We start from the raw sequence: 17,429 nt of genomic DNA on the forward strand, positions 1-17,429 counted from the left end.
TGAACAACGATGTGTGTTCTGCAGGGCTGGTGTCCCCCATCAGAAAGAAGTTGACACACACAGGAAACACTGAAGCGGAGAGAATAGAATAACACACACACACACAGACACAGAGAGAGAGAGAGAGAGACTAGCTAACCTACCCTCACTAGGAGGAAGTAGGAGTAATCTGAAGGTGAGAGACAGGAGACAGCAGCTTACTAAAGTCAGTATAGACAAATTGAGGACAACAGTTCATCATGACAAGTCTTCGAAGAGTGTTCTTTAGCCTCTCTGGTGAGTTCATCATCATATCTACAGAACATAACATAAAGCTTATTTGAAGAACACTGGACATTGTCGCAGTTGCTAAGCAGCTAGTAACTAAAGGGCATATCTGTGTCTGATGTGAACTTGTTGTCTCTCTCCAGCTGCTCTGTGGAGTGTATCTATTGCAGATGGGATCGTAGTATCAGGATATGAGGGAGGAGAAGCAGAGATCAGTTGCTCCTATGGCCATGGGTATGAGAATTACAATAAGTACCTCTGTAATAGGGGCTGTGACAACTCTGATATTGTCATTGAAACTCAATTGGGAGTTCATCACACTAAGAAAGGCAGCTTTTCTCTGCATGATGACGTAAAGAGAAGAGTCTTCACTGTGAATGTCACTAAACTGACCCTACAGCATGCTGGGATATACTGGTGCGCGGTGAGCAGATATGGGAAAGACGTCTATACAGAAGTCAGACTGCGAGTAGTCAAAGGTAAGTTACCTTTTTTATACATGTATTTTTTTCATAATTTTACACGAACATCAACACAAAAATGACACAGGCACATTTAACAATTTCAAAGAAACTCTAAAGACAGTTAGATACAGATGGCATTGACTAAACTCATGACAATTTACTAACGTTTCCTGTGTATTTGTATATAATGTATCTAAAATCGCTTTGTCCAGCACATCCCTTACAGAATGATTTCACATGAAATTTCCGCGTTTTGCACGTAACATTTTATTTCACATGTAAAATTTCACATGTGAAACCATGTGATTTTGGAACGTGTTCACCGTGACAATCACTGGGCTGACCCAAGAGGATTCTGGGATGTATATGTGTGGCGTCCGTGTCGATCGAGGTTTGGATGTCTACTCTGTGGTTCATCTAAGGTCAAAGGTGAAAAGTTTTTTCTCGAACCTTTCAGTCATGTGACCCTCACCCCTACCTGCACTCAAAGATGATCTATAATATTTGACAAGATAGTTTAGTGACAGCTCTAACAATGGAAACACATGTCCTCAAAGATGGAAGGCAGGCGGGAGGAGGCGAAAATCCGGTGGGACCATTCTAGCCAATGAGAGCAGATCCCCGTGTGAACAACTGGATCAACTCTGATATAAAGTCTGTTAGTTTGTTTCCGATATAAAGTCCACTTAGATCAGCACAACAACCTTACATTACAAAACTTATGTTCTATCAAATAAGCCTCACGTAGCAAATTGGAAATAAAAAAATATGTTAACCAAATTCGACACTCTCATTGACTTCCGTACAAAAATTCTTATTTTTGTGGACGTATTTTAGGCGGAATATTTGTATTTATTTTACCAGGCAAGTCAGTTAAGAACAAATTCGTATTTACAATGACAGCCTACTGGGGAACAGTGCCTTGTTCAAGGGCAGAATGACAGATTTGTACCTTGTCAGCTCAGGGATTCAATCCAGCAACCTTTCGGTTACTGGCCCAAAGCTCTAACCACTAGGCTAACTGTAAACCCTCTCACTTCGCTTATTCCTCTCTGCTGTACCCACTACCTGTTTCATAGCATGAGAATGTGTAGATCTTAAAGATTTGATTTGAAGGTACTGTATAATTTATCCAAAAATCTAATCTAATCTGGAATTTTATGCTATATGTATGCATTAGAGAGAAATCTGCATGTATCAATATCAAATGACTGGGATAGATTATTGAAACTACCCCTTTAATTAACTACACTGAACAAAAATATAAACACAACATCTAAAGTGTGGGTCCCATGTTTCGTGAGCTGAAATAAACGATCCCAGAAATTTCTCATACGCACAAATAGCTTATTTCTCACAGATTTTGCACACAATTCAAATCAAAGTTTATTTGTTACGTGCGCCGAATACAACAGGTGTAGTTGACCTTACAGTGAAATGCTTATTTACAGGCTCTAACCAACAGTACAAAAAAGGTATTAGGTGAACAATAGGTAAGTAAAGAAATAAAAACAACAGTAAAAAGACAGTGAAAAATAACAGTAACGAGGCTATATACAGTAGCGAGGCTATAACAGTAGCGTGGCTATATACAGGTACCGGTTAGTCGGGCTGATTGAGGTAGTATGTACATGTAGATATGGTTAAAGTGACTATGCATATATGATAAACAGAGAGTAGCATTAGCGTAAAAGAGGGGGTGGCGGGACACAATGCAGATAACCCGGTTAGCCAATGTGCTGGTTGGTCGGGCCAATTGAGGTAGTATGTACATGAATGTATAGTTAAAGTGACTATGCAAATATGATAAACAGAGAGTAGCAGCAGCGTAAAAGAGGGGTGGGGGGGGGGCACATAATGCAAATAGTCCGAGAAGCCATTTGATTACCTGTTCAGGAGTCTTATGTCTTGGGGGTAAAAACTGTTGAGAAGCCTTTTTGTCCTAGACTTGGCACTCCTTTACCGCTTGCCATGCGGTAGTAGAGAGAACAGTCTATGACTGAGGTGGCTGGGGTCTTTGACAATTTTTAGGTCCTTCCTCTGACACCGCCTGGTGTAGAGGTCCTGGATGGCAGGCAGCTTTGCCCCAGTGATTTACTGGGCCGTACGAACTACCCTCTGTAGTGCCTTGCGGTCGGAGGCCGTGCAATTGCCGTACCAGGCAGTGATGCAACCAGTCAAGATGCTCTCGATGTTGCAGCTGTAGAACCTTTTGAGGATCTGAGGACCCATGCTAAATCTTTTTAGTTTCCTGAGGGGGAATAGGCTTTGTCGTGCCCTCTTCACGACTGTCTTGATGTGTTTGGACCATTCTAGTTTGTTGGTGATGTGGACACCAAGGAACTTGAAGCTCTCAACCTGCTCCACTACAGCCCCGTCAATGAGAATGGGGGCGTGCTCGGTCCTCCTTTTCCTGTAGTCCACAATCATCTCCTTAGTCTTGGTTACGTTGAGGGATAGGTTGTTATTCTGGCACCATCCGGCCAGGTCTCTGACCTCCTCTCTATAGGCTGTCTCGTCGTTGTCTGTGATCAGGCCTACCACTGTTGTGTCATCAGCAAACTTAATGATGGTGTTGGAGTCGTGCCTGGCCACGCAGACGTGGCTGAACAGGGAGTACAGGAGGGGACTGAGCACACACTCCTGAGGGGCTCCAGTGTTGAGGATCAGGGTGGCAGATGTGTTGCTACCTACCCTCACCACCTGGGGGCGGCCCGTCAGGAAGTCCAGGATCCAGTTGCAGAGGGAGGTGTTTAGTCCCAGGATCCGTAGCTTAGTGATGAGCTTTGAGGGCACTATGGTATTGAACGCTGAGCTGTAGTCAATGAAAAGCATTCTCACTTAGGTGTTCCTTTTGTCCAGGTGGGAAAGGGCAGTGTGGAGTGCAATAGAGATTGCATCATCTGTGGATTTGTTTGGGTGGTATGCAAATTGGAGTGGGTCTAGGGTTTCTAGGATAATGGTGTTGATGTGAGCCATTACCAGCCTTTCAAAGCACTTCATGGCTACGGACGTGAGTGCTACGGGTCTGTAGTCATTTAGGCATGTTGCCTAACATCCCTGTTAGTGAGCATTTCTCATTTGCCAAGATAATTCATCCACCTGACAGATGTGGTATATCAAGAAGCTGATTAAACAGCATGATCATTACACAGGTGCACCTTGTGCTGGGGACAATAAATGGTCTCTCTAAAATATGCCGTTTTTTCACACAACACAATGCCACAGATGTCTCAAGTTTTGATGGAGTGTGCAATTGCCATGCTGACTGCAGGAATGTCCACCTTAGCTGTTGCCAGAGAATTTAATGTTAACTTCGCTACCATAAGCCGCCTCCAACGTCATTTTAGAGAATTTGGCAGTACGTTCAACAGGCCTAACAACCGTAGACCATGTGTAACCACGCCAGCCCAGGACCTCCACATCCGTCTTTTTCACCTGCTCGATCGTCTGACACCAGCCACCTGGACAGCTGATGAAAGTGTGGGTTCGCACAACCAAAGAATTTCTGCACAAACTGTCAGAAATGTGTTTGTCATCCTCACCTGCGTCTTGACCTGATTGCAGTTCGGTGTCAAAACCGACTTCAGTGGGAAAATGCTCACCTTCGAGGGCCACTGGCACGCTTGAGGTGTGCTCTTCACGGATGAATCACGATTTCAACTGTACCAGGCAGATGGCAGACAGCGTGTATGGAGTCGTGTGGGTGAGCGGTTTGCTGATATTAACGTTGTGAACAGAGTGCCCCATGGTGGCGCTGGGGTTATGGTATGGGCAGGCATAAGCTACGGACAACAAACACAATTACATTTTATCAATGGCAATTTGAATGCACAGAGTTACCGTGACGAGATCCTGAGGCCCATTGTCGTGCCATTCATCCGCCGCCATCACCTCATGTTTCTGCATGATGATAGACGGTCCCATGTAGTTAAGATCTGTACACAATTCCTGGAAGCTGAAAATGTCCTGCATACTCACCAGACATGTCGCCCATTGAGCATGTTTGTATGCTCTGGATTGACGTGTACGACAGTGTGTTCCAGCAACTTGGCACAGCCATTGAAGATGAGTGGGACAACATTCCACAGGCCACAACCAACAGTCAATGATCAACTATGTGAATGAGATGTCGTGCTGCATGAATTGTGGCCACACCAGATACTGACTGGTTTTCCGATCCACGCCCCTACCTTTTTTAAGCTATCTGTGACCAACAGATTCATATCTGTATTCCCAGTCATGTGAAATTCATAGATTAGGGCCTAATTTATTTATTTCAATTGACTGATTTTCTTATATGAACTGTAACTCAGTAAAACCTTTGAAATTGTTGCGTGTTGCATTTTTATTTTTGTTCAGTGTGGAATGTTTCACTAGCCATGTATGTACTCTACGGGAGGTTGGTGGCACCTTAATTGGGGAGGACGGGCTCGTGGTAATGACTGGAGCAGATTCATTGGAAGGGTATCAAATAGATGGTTTCCATGTGCTTGAAGCTCCGTTCCAGACATTATTATGAGCCGTCCTCCCCTCAGCAGCCTCCACTGATGTACTCATATTGACTGAATTCATGTGAGATATTTTCTGATCTCATTCTGATTTATCCAACAGAAACAACAATGTCTCCATCTCCGATGACCCTAGTCACCACCGTGACCTCAGTGACCTCTACATCATCATTATCATCAGCATCAACATCATCATCACTAATGTCCCCGTCATCAGCAGGCTTCACCAACAGTACAGTAACACTACATCATTCAGACACTATTCCATTAGAACACTAGTGGTTATAATTTGTGTTGATGTGTTACCTGTTAATTGATGGTAGCTGTGCTTGTTGGTTCCCTGTGTTCTAGGGACCTATGTGTTTATTACGTTCACTGTGATGACTTTTTCTGTGAGTCTGTTTGTGTTGATGTTGGCACTCATCATAATATACAGATGCAAGAGGATCCAGGGTGAGTAACAATCTCTCTTTCTCGTTCTCTTTTTTTTTATCTCTCTCTCTCTTCTCTCTCTGTTTTCTCTCTCTCTCTCTGTCTCTCTATTTCTCTTTTCTCTCTCTGTCCAGCTCTCTGTCTTTTCTCTCGCTCTCTTTTCTCTCTCTCTCTCTCTCTTTTTTCTCTCTCTCTCTTCTCGCTCTCTCTGTCTCTCTTTTTTCTCTGTCTCTCTCTCCCCTTCTCTCTCACTCTCTTTCTCTCTCTCTCTGAGTGTGCATGACATGTTATGTGTTCCACAGGGTCTGCAGAACCACACAGAGAAACAGGGCTGTCTGAGTCGGTGTATGAGGTGAGGGCCTTTTCTCTACTCTGTCCACTCTATACATGCTGCTCTGTCCACTACCTTGATCTGATTACTATCTGCTCCAAAGGTTGACACACTAACCACAGTCCCTAGATTCAGTCTTTTGAGTAGATATGCCCATGTGACTTTGTTTCCCCTTTCCCTCTCTTTAGGATGTTTATGAGAATACAGAAGCTGTGTGTGTGAATGTGAAACTGCCTTCCTGTAAGAACCAATACTCCTCCCAACCTTATGATGATGATGTCGATGATGATGACGACGCCCAACAGGAGTCTGTCTATCAAGACATCACACCTTATGACAACATCTATCACAGCCTCAATATCACAACCACAGACAGACACTGAGTGTGTGTGTGTGTGTGTGTGTGTGTGTGTGTGTGTGTGTGTGTGTGTGTGTGTGTGTGTGTGTGTGTGTGTGTGTGTGTGTGTGTGTGTGTGTGTGTGTGTGTGTGTTGTGTTAGATAGTTGTAAGGTAGTGTTAAATGATGATGCAGTGGCATATGAGTTCCAGAGGGGGATGCTGTTTTTTTGTCATAAAATAAGAGGAACGGCTGCTCAACTGAGCATAATATAAGACAGGCTGATTGGACATTGAATGTGTGTGATCAGTGAGAACTGACAAGTTACCAAGTTGCGCAGAGGTAGACTGGCCATTTGACATTTCTGGCAAATTCCAGATGGCCTGGTCCATATTTTGCATTGTGGGCCTGTCATTATCTGGCTAATAATGGGGTCCTCAAGGAAGAAAATGGTCCGGTGGGTTAGAAATGCCAGCGCCGGACGACTGTGTGATCACGCTCTCCGTAGCCGACGTGAGTAAGACTTTTAAACAGGTCAACATACACAAGGCTGCGGGGCCAGACGGATTACCAGGACGTGTGCTCCGGGCATGTGCTCACCATCTGACAGGTGTCTTCACTGACATTTTCAACATGTCCTTGATTGAGTCTGTAAAACCAACATGTTTCATGCAGACCACCACAGTCCCTGTGCCCAAGAACACAAAGGCAACCTGCCTAAATGACTACAGACCCGTAGCACTCACATCCGTAGCCATGAAGTGCTTTGAAAGGCTGGTAATGGCTCACATCAACACCATTATCCCAGAAACCATAGACCCACTCCAATTTGCATACCGCCCAAACAGATCCACAGATGATGCAATCTCTATTGCACTCCACACTGCCCTTTCCCACCTGGACAGAAGAAACACCTACAGGTATGTGAGAATGCTGTTCATTGACTACAGCTCAGCGTTCAACACCATAGTGCCCTCAAAGCTCATCACTAAGCTACGGATCCTGGGACTAAACACCTCCCTCTGCAACTGGATCCTGGACTTCCTGACAGGCCGCTCCCAGGTGTTGAGGGTAGGTAGCAACACACCTGCCACACTGATCCTCAACACTGGAGCTCCCCAGGGGTTTGTGCTCAGTCCCCTCCTGTACTCCCTGTTCACCCACAACTGCATGGCCAGGCACGACTCCAACACCATCATTACGTTTGCTGACGACACAACAGTGGTAGGCCTAATCACCGACAACAACGAGACAGCCTATAGGGAGGAGGTCAGAGACCTGGCCGGGTGGTGCCAGAATAACAACCTATCCCTCAACGTAACCAAGACTAAGGAGATGATTGTGGACTACAGGAAAAGGAGCACCGAGCACGTCCCCATTCTCATCGATGGGGCTGTAGTGGAGCAGGTTGAGAGCTTCAAATTCCTTGGTGTCCACATCAACAACAAACTAGATTGGTCCAAACACACCAATACAGTCGGGAAGAGGGCACGACAAAGCCTATTCCCCTTCAGGAAACTAAAAAGATTTGGCATGGGTCCTGAGATCCTCAAAAGGTTCTACAGCTGCAACATCGAGAGCATTCTGACTGGTTGCATCACTGCCTGGTACGGCAATTGCACGGCCTCCGACCGCAAGGCACTACAGAGGGTAGTTCGTACGGCCCAGTACATCACTGGGGCAAAGCTGCCTGCTATCCAGGACCTCTACACCAGGCAGTGTCAGAGGAAGGCCCTAAAAATTGTCAAAGACCCCAGCCACCCCAGTCATAGACTGTTCTCTCTACTACCGCATGGCAAGCGGTACCGGAGTGCCAGGTCTAGGACAAAAAGGCTTCTCAACAGTTTTTACCCCCAAGCCATAAGACTCCTGAACAGGTAACCAAATGGTTACCCGGACTATTTGCATTATGTGCGCCATTTTTTCAAATGTCTTTTTACTGTTCTTTTATTTCTTTACTTACCTACACACACACACATACCTTTTTTCCCCGCACCATTGGTTAGAGCCTGTAAGTAAGCATTTCACTGTAAGGTCAACTACACCTGTTGTATTCGGCGCACGTGACAAATACACTTTGATTTGATTTGGTCCCAGTCTGCCCCTGCACACACACACTTTGAACAATTACATGTATTCTGAATGAAACTTATTGAATGCCAATATTGTGTAGTATACCTTGATTAATGGTGACCTGTATAGGTGTCTGGCCTACTAATTTACTTCAGAGATAACGTGTTTGTGTTTTTAGGATGATATTGTTAAAAATGCTTGTGAAAGAATAACATACATTTTAAAAACAAAATTGCAAGACTGGAGGCATTTTTTTTATACTTAAAGGAGGCGAATTTTGTTCAGGCGCAGGGTAAGAGCCATATACCGTATATGGTAGGAGCAGGGAAACACATTGAACTGTAGATGACAGCAATGCGCCTGGTTTAACCTGCTGGTTTCCTTTTTTTTCCCGAAGAAGGATCGAACGTCATTTCCTTATTCAGGATGAAGAACCAGAGATACTTTTGAGGAGATGGGAAATTCTATTGAAATCAATTAACCGCGCGGTGCATTTTGGGCGATATCACTCCTTCACGGAGTAAATGGGACTTAATTGGGCGCTAGTTCAAAAAACATGAATTAGCATGAATTGCGTGAGCAACAGGTACAAGATTACAAATATTTTTTCGAGATATGAGATAATTAACTTGTTCTTTATAATATCGTGTAGCTTTGAAATTACGTTATTTTGAAGAAAATAGGCAAGTTTCTCGACTCAAACTCTTGACTTTTAGAAGGGATTTTTTGACGAATAGTGTAGCAAATGCGTGACGCAGTAGAACAACCTGAACGCGATTGGTCAACAGTCTGCTGGGCGGAGCGTTATACGTTGCTCTATTCATTCCCGGCTGAGTTTCTTCTCTTCCTTTTCTAATATCTCTGGAACAACGCAAAGCAGAATTTGCTCTACAGCTCTCGTAAAATCCTTGTCATTTAGCAAGAAATCTGTTCATTAGTGACATTAACTTTATTTGGCTTAAGATAACACATCTTAACGGTTTCATTATCGTGTCTAATTCAGGAAACGAAAAAAGGAGACTGTTTGTCGTCGTAAACGTGTTGCTAACTAAGATTATTGCTCGTCAAGTCCGACATCTGACTGTCTGAATTACTGCTGCTGTCATGGATCAAATAGGGATCACTGCAGAAGGACCAAAGGTGAGTTGGTTTGCTAATTTAGCTAATCAGTCCGACATTCTTGACATGTAATATGGCCCTGGTCGTGGCGAAAACCGAGCCTTAAAAGGCTCGTCTTGGGGAGGACAGATTAACGTGACCTAAATTAGTTTTAAATAACGTTACAGACATACATTAATCGATCTACTGTAGCGCTAATTCACATTTGTATCCATCAACAGCCAACTCTGATAGCGACTAACAGTTAGCCAAAAGGCTAACGTGCTTCAAACGTTGGCTAATTCTGAATAAGTAACTAACGTATTAGCTAGCAAGCTATATTAATGTTAGACAAGTCGCGGCATGTCCCTGGCCTGGCTTTTTTGATTGACGGGATGGCTAACGTGTGTATAGTTAGCTTAGAATGTCAACTAATTGGTTAACTACTGCTTTATTCAAGTAGTTATTCAAGCACATAACGAGTACATCGATATGTTACCAAAGGGAAGCATCATGTTGGACTGTATTTCTGTTTGCTAATTTGAATGTATGGTCTTTCAGAGTCCATGGGGCGCCACCACTACCAAGGTGGTGTCACCCTGCTCCCTCGCTGACGTCATGAGCGAGCAGCTGGCCAAGCAACTGGATGAGGAAAGCAGTGCTTTCCCCGATTCCCCAGAGTAAGTGCCATAATAATAATACCATCAATATGCCAATCCCTTACACCACCGGTCTGTGTTGTTGATTCACTTTAACCAATCTGTAAATAGCACACCCAACTACCTCATCCCCATATTATTACTTACCCTCTCTACTTGCACATCTATCACTCCAGTGTTTATGCTAAATTGTAATTATTTCGCCTCTGGCCTATTTATTGCCTACCTCCCTACTCTTCTACATTTGCCCACAATGTACATAGATTTTTCAATTGTGTTATTGACTGTATGTTTGTTTATGTGTAACTGTTGTTTTTGTCTCACTGCTTTGCTTTATCTTGGCCAGGTCGCAGTTGTAAATGAGAACTTGTTCTCAACTGACCTACCAGGTTAAATAAAGGTGAAATAATAAAATAAAAACTTGAAAGGACATGTTCACCCTCTTGTCTAGTGTAGGCACTGGTGTAGGCACTTCAGTGTCAATTGAAACTAGCACCACACTCACATTAGGTTATTGTGGGGGTGTGGGACGGCATGTTCATGTCCAATATCCTATGTGTTCTAGTGCCAATGCTGCTCTGGATGCCGGTGAGGAGCCAGAAACGGACTGTGATCTGATGCTGGCTCAGATGCTGCAGATGCAGTTTGACAAGGAGTTTGACACCCAGCTGCGCACGGAAGAAAAAAAATTAAATGGGGATAGCAAACGTAAGCCTATGAACAAGTCTGGTATTGGAACAATACAAGGGGCGTTTTCATTAGATACTGAACGGAATATAACAGACTGAAACGGGGAGAGAACACCTGGACCGCTCATTTTAGTTTTCCGTATCAAAACATTTTCAAGTGTTTTGTACCCTAGTAAACATGACCAGGTTTCTAGAATGTGTAAAAAAAAAAAGAATGAACTGTAGTGGAATTCTGAATAATTTGAGAGATAATTGGTCTTTACTGTTGCAGTGTCCATCTCCTTTGAGAACTATCGCATGGTGCACCCTTACGAGGACAGCGACAGCTCCGAGGATGAAGTTGATTGGCAAGACACTCGCCACGACCCCTACAAAGCCGGTAACGTCCATCCCTTTATAATTTTACCCCTATATCAGTATTGATGCTAGGCCCAATACATCTACTTTATACTTGTAACAGGTCAACATCTTGCTGCATAAAATATTGGTTGCTGTTGATTGGTGGTTGTTTTATGTTAAAGCAATAGTCAAACTTACTACATCAACCTTTTTTCAATTTTTTTCTCTAAATGTGTTCCAGATAAGCCCACGACAACTCCAAGAAAAGGCTTTACTGGGAAAGGCAAGAACATCACTACTAAGCACGATGAGGTTGTGTGTGGCAGGAAGAATACTGCACGCATGGACAATGTAAGAGTGATAACATGTTCACCTTTTGCCTTGGTTCAGCGTTATTCTATAGATAGACACATGGGGGAAATTGTATGAGTAGTAATTAGCATCATTAGCATTTGTCTCCATTTAGCGTTGAAATATGTGGCTTAATTTGTGTACACACTAATGTGAACATATCCCAAACTGTCAGCCTTTTTGTAAATCTCCCTCTCTGTCTTGTCCTCCCAGTTTGCCCCAGAGATCAATGTGGGAGATGGGCTTGGCATGGACCTGAAGCTCTCTAACCAGGTGTACAACTCCCTGAAGCAACACTGCTACTCCGAGCAGCGTCGCAGTGCTCGACTGCATGACAAAAAGGAGCACTCCACTGCTGTGAGTCTATGCAAAAGGAGGAATTGACAATACAAAAAATAACTTGAAAATGACAACAAAATGGCCTCATGCCATGTTCAGATCTGTATAGTATTTTAATATATTTTAATTCCATCATGATTATCCACTTCTGCTTTCTTTTCTGTCCTTTTCTCCCTTTTTTCATTCACAGGAACAAGCAGTGGACCCAAGGACCCGTCTGCTCATGTACAAAATGGTGAACGCAGGCGTTCTGGAGAACATCAACGGCTGCATCAGCACTGGAAAGGAGTCTGTGGTGTTCCATGCAGATGGGGGAAGGTGAGGGTGACATCATGACAAGTTGTGTCGCAAGAACCCACACCTTGAATTGACTGACCCAAGGCGATTATCACCTGGCCTGATGAGTCAGATCAGGAACTTTCATTGCCTGAAGTTATGTCATGACATTTACATTGTCATGATTGACAGAGACACTATAGCAGTAGATTAATTTGCCATAGTTGTAGTATTTGTTTAAACGTTTTTGTGTAGAACTGCCCCCCCTAAATGTCTCTGTTAATTAAGTTGTAGTTGGTTTCTAAGGTTTTCCAATACTGTTGTTTTTTCCCCCAGCATGGAGGAGAAGGCTGTCCCAGATGAGTGTGTACTCAAGGTCTTCAAGACCACACTCAATGAGTTCAAGAACCGCGACAAGTACATCAAGGACGACTACCGCTTCAAGGAACGCTTCAGCAAGCTGAATCCCCGCAAGATCATCCACCTCTGGGCTGAGAAAGAGATGCACAACCTGGCTCGGTGGGTGGTGGTGACGTCACTTAAATGGACCAACACCAATTCACCTCATTTATCTAAAAACTCAGTTCAAATAACTTATTTTATTTTTTATATCAGATTCCAATGCTCCAACTGTTACGGCTCACTCTCTCTTCCCCACTCCATCAGTATGAAAAAGGCTGACATCCCATGCCCTGAGGTGGTGCTTCTGAAGAAGCACATCCTGGTGATGTCGTTCATTGGCAAGGACCATGTGCCGGCTCCCAAACTTAAAGAAGCCATGTTGGGCTCTGAGGACATGAACAGGGCCTACTACCAAGTGCTTCATGTGAGTGCAGTTGCTGTGCCGCCATGCACTAATGTAGACGTTACTTATGTTGTGTATTTACGTACGTCATAGTAATATCTGGTTGTGTGTACTAGTTTCAAAGAGATGAGTATCCTCAAAACACGCCCTGACTGAGAAGTATAATTCTGGATTATGACCCCTGGGTGTGTCTGTCTTTGTAGATGATGCAGCAGTTGTATCAGGAGTGTAACCTCGTTCACGCCGACCTGAGCGAATACAACATGCTGTGGCATCAGGGGAAGGTAGGTCAATCTACACCTTATTTTTATACCTGATTCCTCATGGTTAATTTTAACTGGAAATTCTGGCATGAGATTTTACCTTCATTCAGCATGAGTGATTTAATCATCTTGTTTTATGTAGGTTTGGTTGATTGATGTAAGTCAGTCCATTGAGCCCAATCACCCTCACGGCCTTGAGTTCCTGTTCAGGGACTGCAGGAACGTGGCTACGGTAAGTTGGCTCACAGTGATGCAAGTACTGTAGGTTTAAATTGCCTGTTACTTACAGCTCATAGTAAATACTGACTAAAGTCCTGATTTGCACAACAGGCTCTGTCTCACTGCAGAATTCATGTGCTTCCACGTTCTCCAAATGTCAAATTTCAAAGTGTTTTCGTTGCTCCTGCTGCTCTCTCGTTTCCATTTCTTCAAACGTCAAATCCTGAAGTTAAGGTTTGAGTTTAGTCACTCATTCTGAATGGTTGAGTTTAGTCACTCATTCTGAATGGTTGAGTTTAGTCACTCATTCTGAATGGTTGAGTTTAGTCAATCATTCTGAATGGTTAAGGGAAGGGTTCAGGTACATTTGAATGGATGAGGTCCTGTATATTTAGCTGCCACACCTCAAAACATACGATAAGTGTTGGTGGATACTGAGCGACAGTCAAAACAAAATATGTCCACTATTCTTACATCCGGTTTTGTATCAGTGACACGCTGGTGGTTTTAATAACAAGATATAGTTTTTATCTCATCTCTGCAGTTCTTCCAGAAGGGCGGGGTGTCGGAAGCCATGAACGTGTACGAGCTTTTCAATGTTGTGTCTGGGCTGCAGCTCAGCGGTGACAGCGAGGCAGAGTTCCTTGCCCAGGTCAGAAAACATTGAGGCCCCTATGAGGGTATTATTTCTCTGTTGAAGATTCATGTAGTTGCATTGAATTTACAGAACTAAGTTTTACAGGCAGTTTAAAGTGGGCTCTTGTCTTATCTAGAGTCCCACACACAGCAAAATCTATCATGCACTGAAGTGTCCTTTTGGGGTGGGAAATGTTTATACTACACTGAACAAAAATATAAACACAACATGCAACAATTTCAAAGATTTGATTTACAGCTCATATAATGAAAACAGTCCATTGAAATAAATTCATTAGAACCCGATATATGGATTTCACATGACTGGGAATACAGATATGCATCTGTTGGTCACAGATACTTTTTATTTTTAAAAGGTAGGAGAAGATCAGAAAACCAGTCAGTATCTGGTGTGACCACTATTTGCCTTATGCTGCACGACACATCTCATACGCATAGAGTTGATCAGGCTGTTGATTGTGGCCTGTGGAATGTTGTCCCACTCCTCTTCAATGGCCGTGTGAAGTTGCTGCAAATTGGCGGGAACTGGAACACGCTGTCTTACAAGTCAATCCAGAATATCACAAACATGCTCAATGGGTGACATGTCTGGTGAGTATGCAGGCCATGGAAGAACTGGGACATTTTCAGCTTCTAGGAATTGTGTACAGATCCTTGCGATATGAGGCCCTGCATTATGCTGAAACATGAGGTGATGGCGATGGATGAATGGCACGACAATGGGCCTCAGGATCTCATCACGGTATCTTTGAGCATTAAAATTGCCATCGATAAAATGCAATTGTTTGTCTGTAGCTTATGCCTGCCCATACCATAACCCCACCGCCACCATGGGGCACTCTGTTCACACCGTTGACATCAGCAAACCACTTGCCCACATGATGCCAAACACTCTCTCTGCCATCTGTCCGGTACAGTTGACATTGTGATTAATCTGTGAAGAGCACACCTCCAGCGTGCCAGTGGCCATCGAAGGTGAGCATTTGCCCACTGAAGTCGGTTATGACGTTGAACTGCAGTCAGGACAAGACCCTGGCGAGGATGACGGTCACCAGATTAGCTACCCTGAAATGGTTTCTAACAGTTTGTGCAGAAATTCTTCAGTTGTGCAAACCCACAGTTTCATCAGCTGTCCGGGTGGCTGGTCTCAGATGGTCCCGCATAAGAAGCCGCCGGATGTGGAGGTCCTGGGCTGGCGTGGTTACAGGTGGTCTGCGGTTGTGAGGCCGGTTGGACGCACTGCCAAATTCTTTAAAACAATGTTGGAGGCGGCTTATGGTAGAGAAATTAACATGAACTTCTCTGGCATCAGCTCTGGTGGACATTCCTGCAGTCAGCATGCCAATTGCACGGTCCCTCAACTTGAGACATCTGTGGCATTGTGTTGTGTGACACATCTGCACATTTTAATGGCCATTGTCCCCAGCACAAGGTGCACCTGTGTAATGATCATGCTGTTTAATCAGCTTCTTGATATGCCACACCTGTCAGGTGGATGGATGGATTATCTTAGCAAATGAGAAATGCATACTAACAGGGATGTGCACAATTTGTTAGAAATTAACTTTTTGTGCGTATTGAACATTTCTGGGATATTTTATTTCAGCTCATGAAACATGGGGCCAACACTTTACATGTTGCGCTTATTTTTGTTCAATGTACAATTTGACCCTATTCCATCAAATCAAATTGTATAGATATAGTGCTTTTTGTCAAAGTGCTTACCAGAAACCGGGGATTATAGTATTTACTTTCATACAGTTTGTAGACTACCTGTATGCACATAATTAAGTTGATGGGTTACTTTCCTCTACGTCTTTGTGATTTTTGTATTAACACTGTCCTCACTTGTCGTTTTATAGATCGAGGCACTGGAGAAGATGAATGAAGACCACGTGCAGAGAAGGGGCAAGAGAACCTACTCCTCCAGCACCAGCGACGGGGGGCCTCCACTATTACACCACGAGGATGATTAACGATGAGATGTTAGACACCATGATTAGCTCCATGGATCCTGTTCAGTTGATTCTGTTTGAGAGAATGGGCGAGTAAACCCCCCCCAAAGGTCTTTCATCACAATGAGGGACACAAGGTCGAAAGGTCACTGCATCCCAAGATGCTGCACTGGGGGCAGTGGGCTGAAAAGCCTCCCATACACCTCCGTGAAATGTCAACATCTCATTCCATTACTACGATTGTAGATGGAATGGATGGGGACGTCTAAGGGGGGACATGACGGATGCATCTACATGCGTACACAATTATTGCTTTTTTTAAATTAGATGGTATTCAGCATTCGTGACATTAAGTTATCTTTACAGGTGAACTGAGCTCGAATGAAAAGAGCTTTGCGTTATATGAATGGAACAAATTGCAATCCAACATTTGGTGAAGAGCCCTAGTACGTGTCAATGAATATTTTAATCATGAAAGGTGCAGTCATGAATGAAGACACAATGAATTGTTTGTCATTGGCTCCGAGATGCATTGAGGTCCATTGATTGTATAAGGGAACTGTGTTTTCTGTGATCTTCAATATAATGGTGGAAATAAATGGCATAAATTTTAGTTATGCTTTGTGTATAATTTTACTTTGCTCTGGACAAATTGAGCAGCAGCTTGACAGGAGACACCAAACTAATCTTAAACTAGGAGTTATAAAACCATACATACAACAAGCAATCTATATTTAACTATAACATGTCAATATTACTCAGCCAGTCCAACTTGTATAAAAGCCTGCAGAAACTACCAATATCTTATTTGAGTGTTCGATTTCAGTTTGACAATCGACTTTTATTTTGAAAGTAGCGTTTAGCCTGCATTTGTCATGTTGGAAACTCGGAAATGTCTGACTTGCTAACCTAGGCGGAAGAGTCGGATCACGAGTTTCCCACCAGGAGGTACCAGAATCAACAAATAGGAAGCTTTACGGAAATGTAATTTTAACTCGGAGGTCCCTAGTTTTCGACATGACATGAACGCAGCATTACCACAGACTGCGTTACCAAATACTTTTATAACTAAACCAAGAGACCAGTGTCGTTTCCTATGGGAATAAATGTGTCATTTTGGGCAGAACAAGGAGGCATCTGTATATTTCCGTTAGAGAACGCCTACTTTGTGAAGTGCGCGTGTGCAATAACTCAATTCGCCTTTGCACTCCTAAATAACGCGATATAAAAAGTGTTTTGGCAAAGGGTAAAGTCTACAAAACTTATTCCACTCAGTTCATAACATATTTTCGTTTTAGAAAACGAAAACTGTATTGAGATCAAATGTTTTGTCGATGAGAAAAAGTCGGCCAACGTCAAGCGTT

At 43.5% G+C, this 17,429-nt stretch overlaps 1 protein-coding gene across 1 annotated transcript; it reads left to right on the forward strand.

Annotated features, from left to right (window-relative positions):
- Positions 1-9,257: 9,257 nt before the first annotated feature.
- Positions 9,258-16,678, forward strand: LOC111973116 (serine/threonine-protein kinase RIO3). The gene is made up of 13 exons (XM_024000357.2): positions 9,258-9,555; positions 10,075-10,193; positions 10,738-10,880; positions 11,133-11,240; positions 11,442-11,551; positions 11,765-11,908; positions 12,081-12,208; positions 12,503-12,685; positions 12,833-12,992; positions 13,175-13,255; positions 13,377-13,466; positions 13,998-14,105; positions 15,973-16,678. Exons 1-13 carry the CDS (start codon positions 9,520-9,522, stop codon positions 16,084-16,086), a joined length of 1,524 nt encoding a protein of 507 aa, XP_023856125.1. The 5' UTR covers positions 9,258-9,519; the 3' UTR covers positions 16,087-16,678.
- Positions 16,679-17,429: the final 751 nt, after the last annotated feature.

This window comes from Salvelinus sp. IW2-2015, linkage group LG14 (genome assembly GCF_002910315.2).
Source record: "Salvelinus sp. IW2-2015 linkage group LG14, ASM291031v2, whole genome shotgun sequence".
Classification (NCBI taxonomy): domain Eukaryota; kingdom Metazoa; phylum Chordata; class Actinopteri; order Salmoniformes; family Salmonidae; genus Salvelinus; species Salvelinus sp. IW2-2015.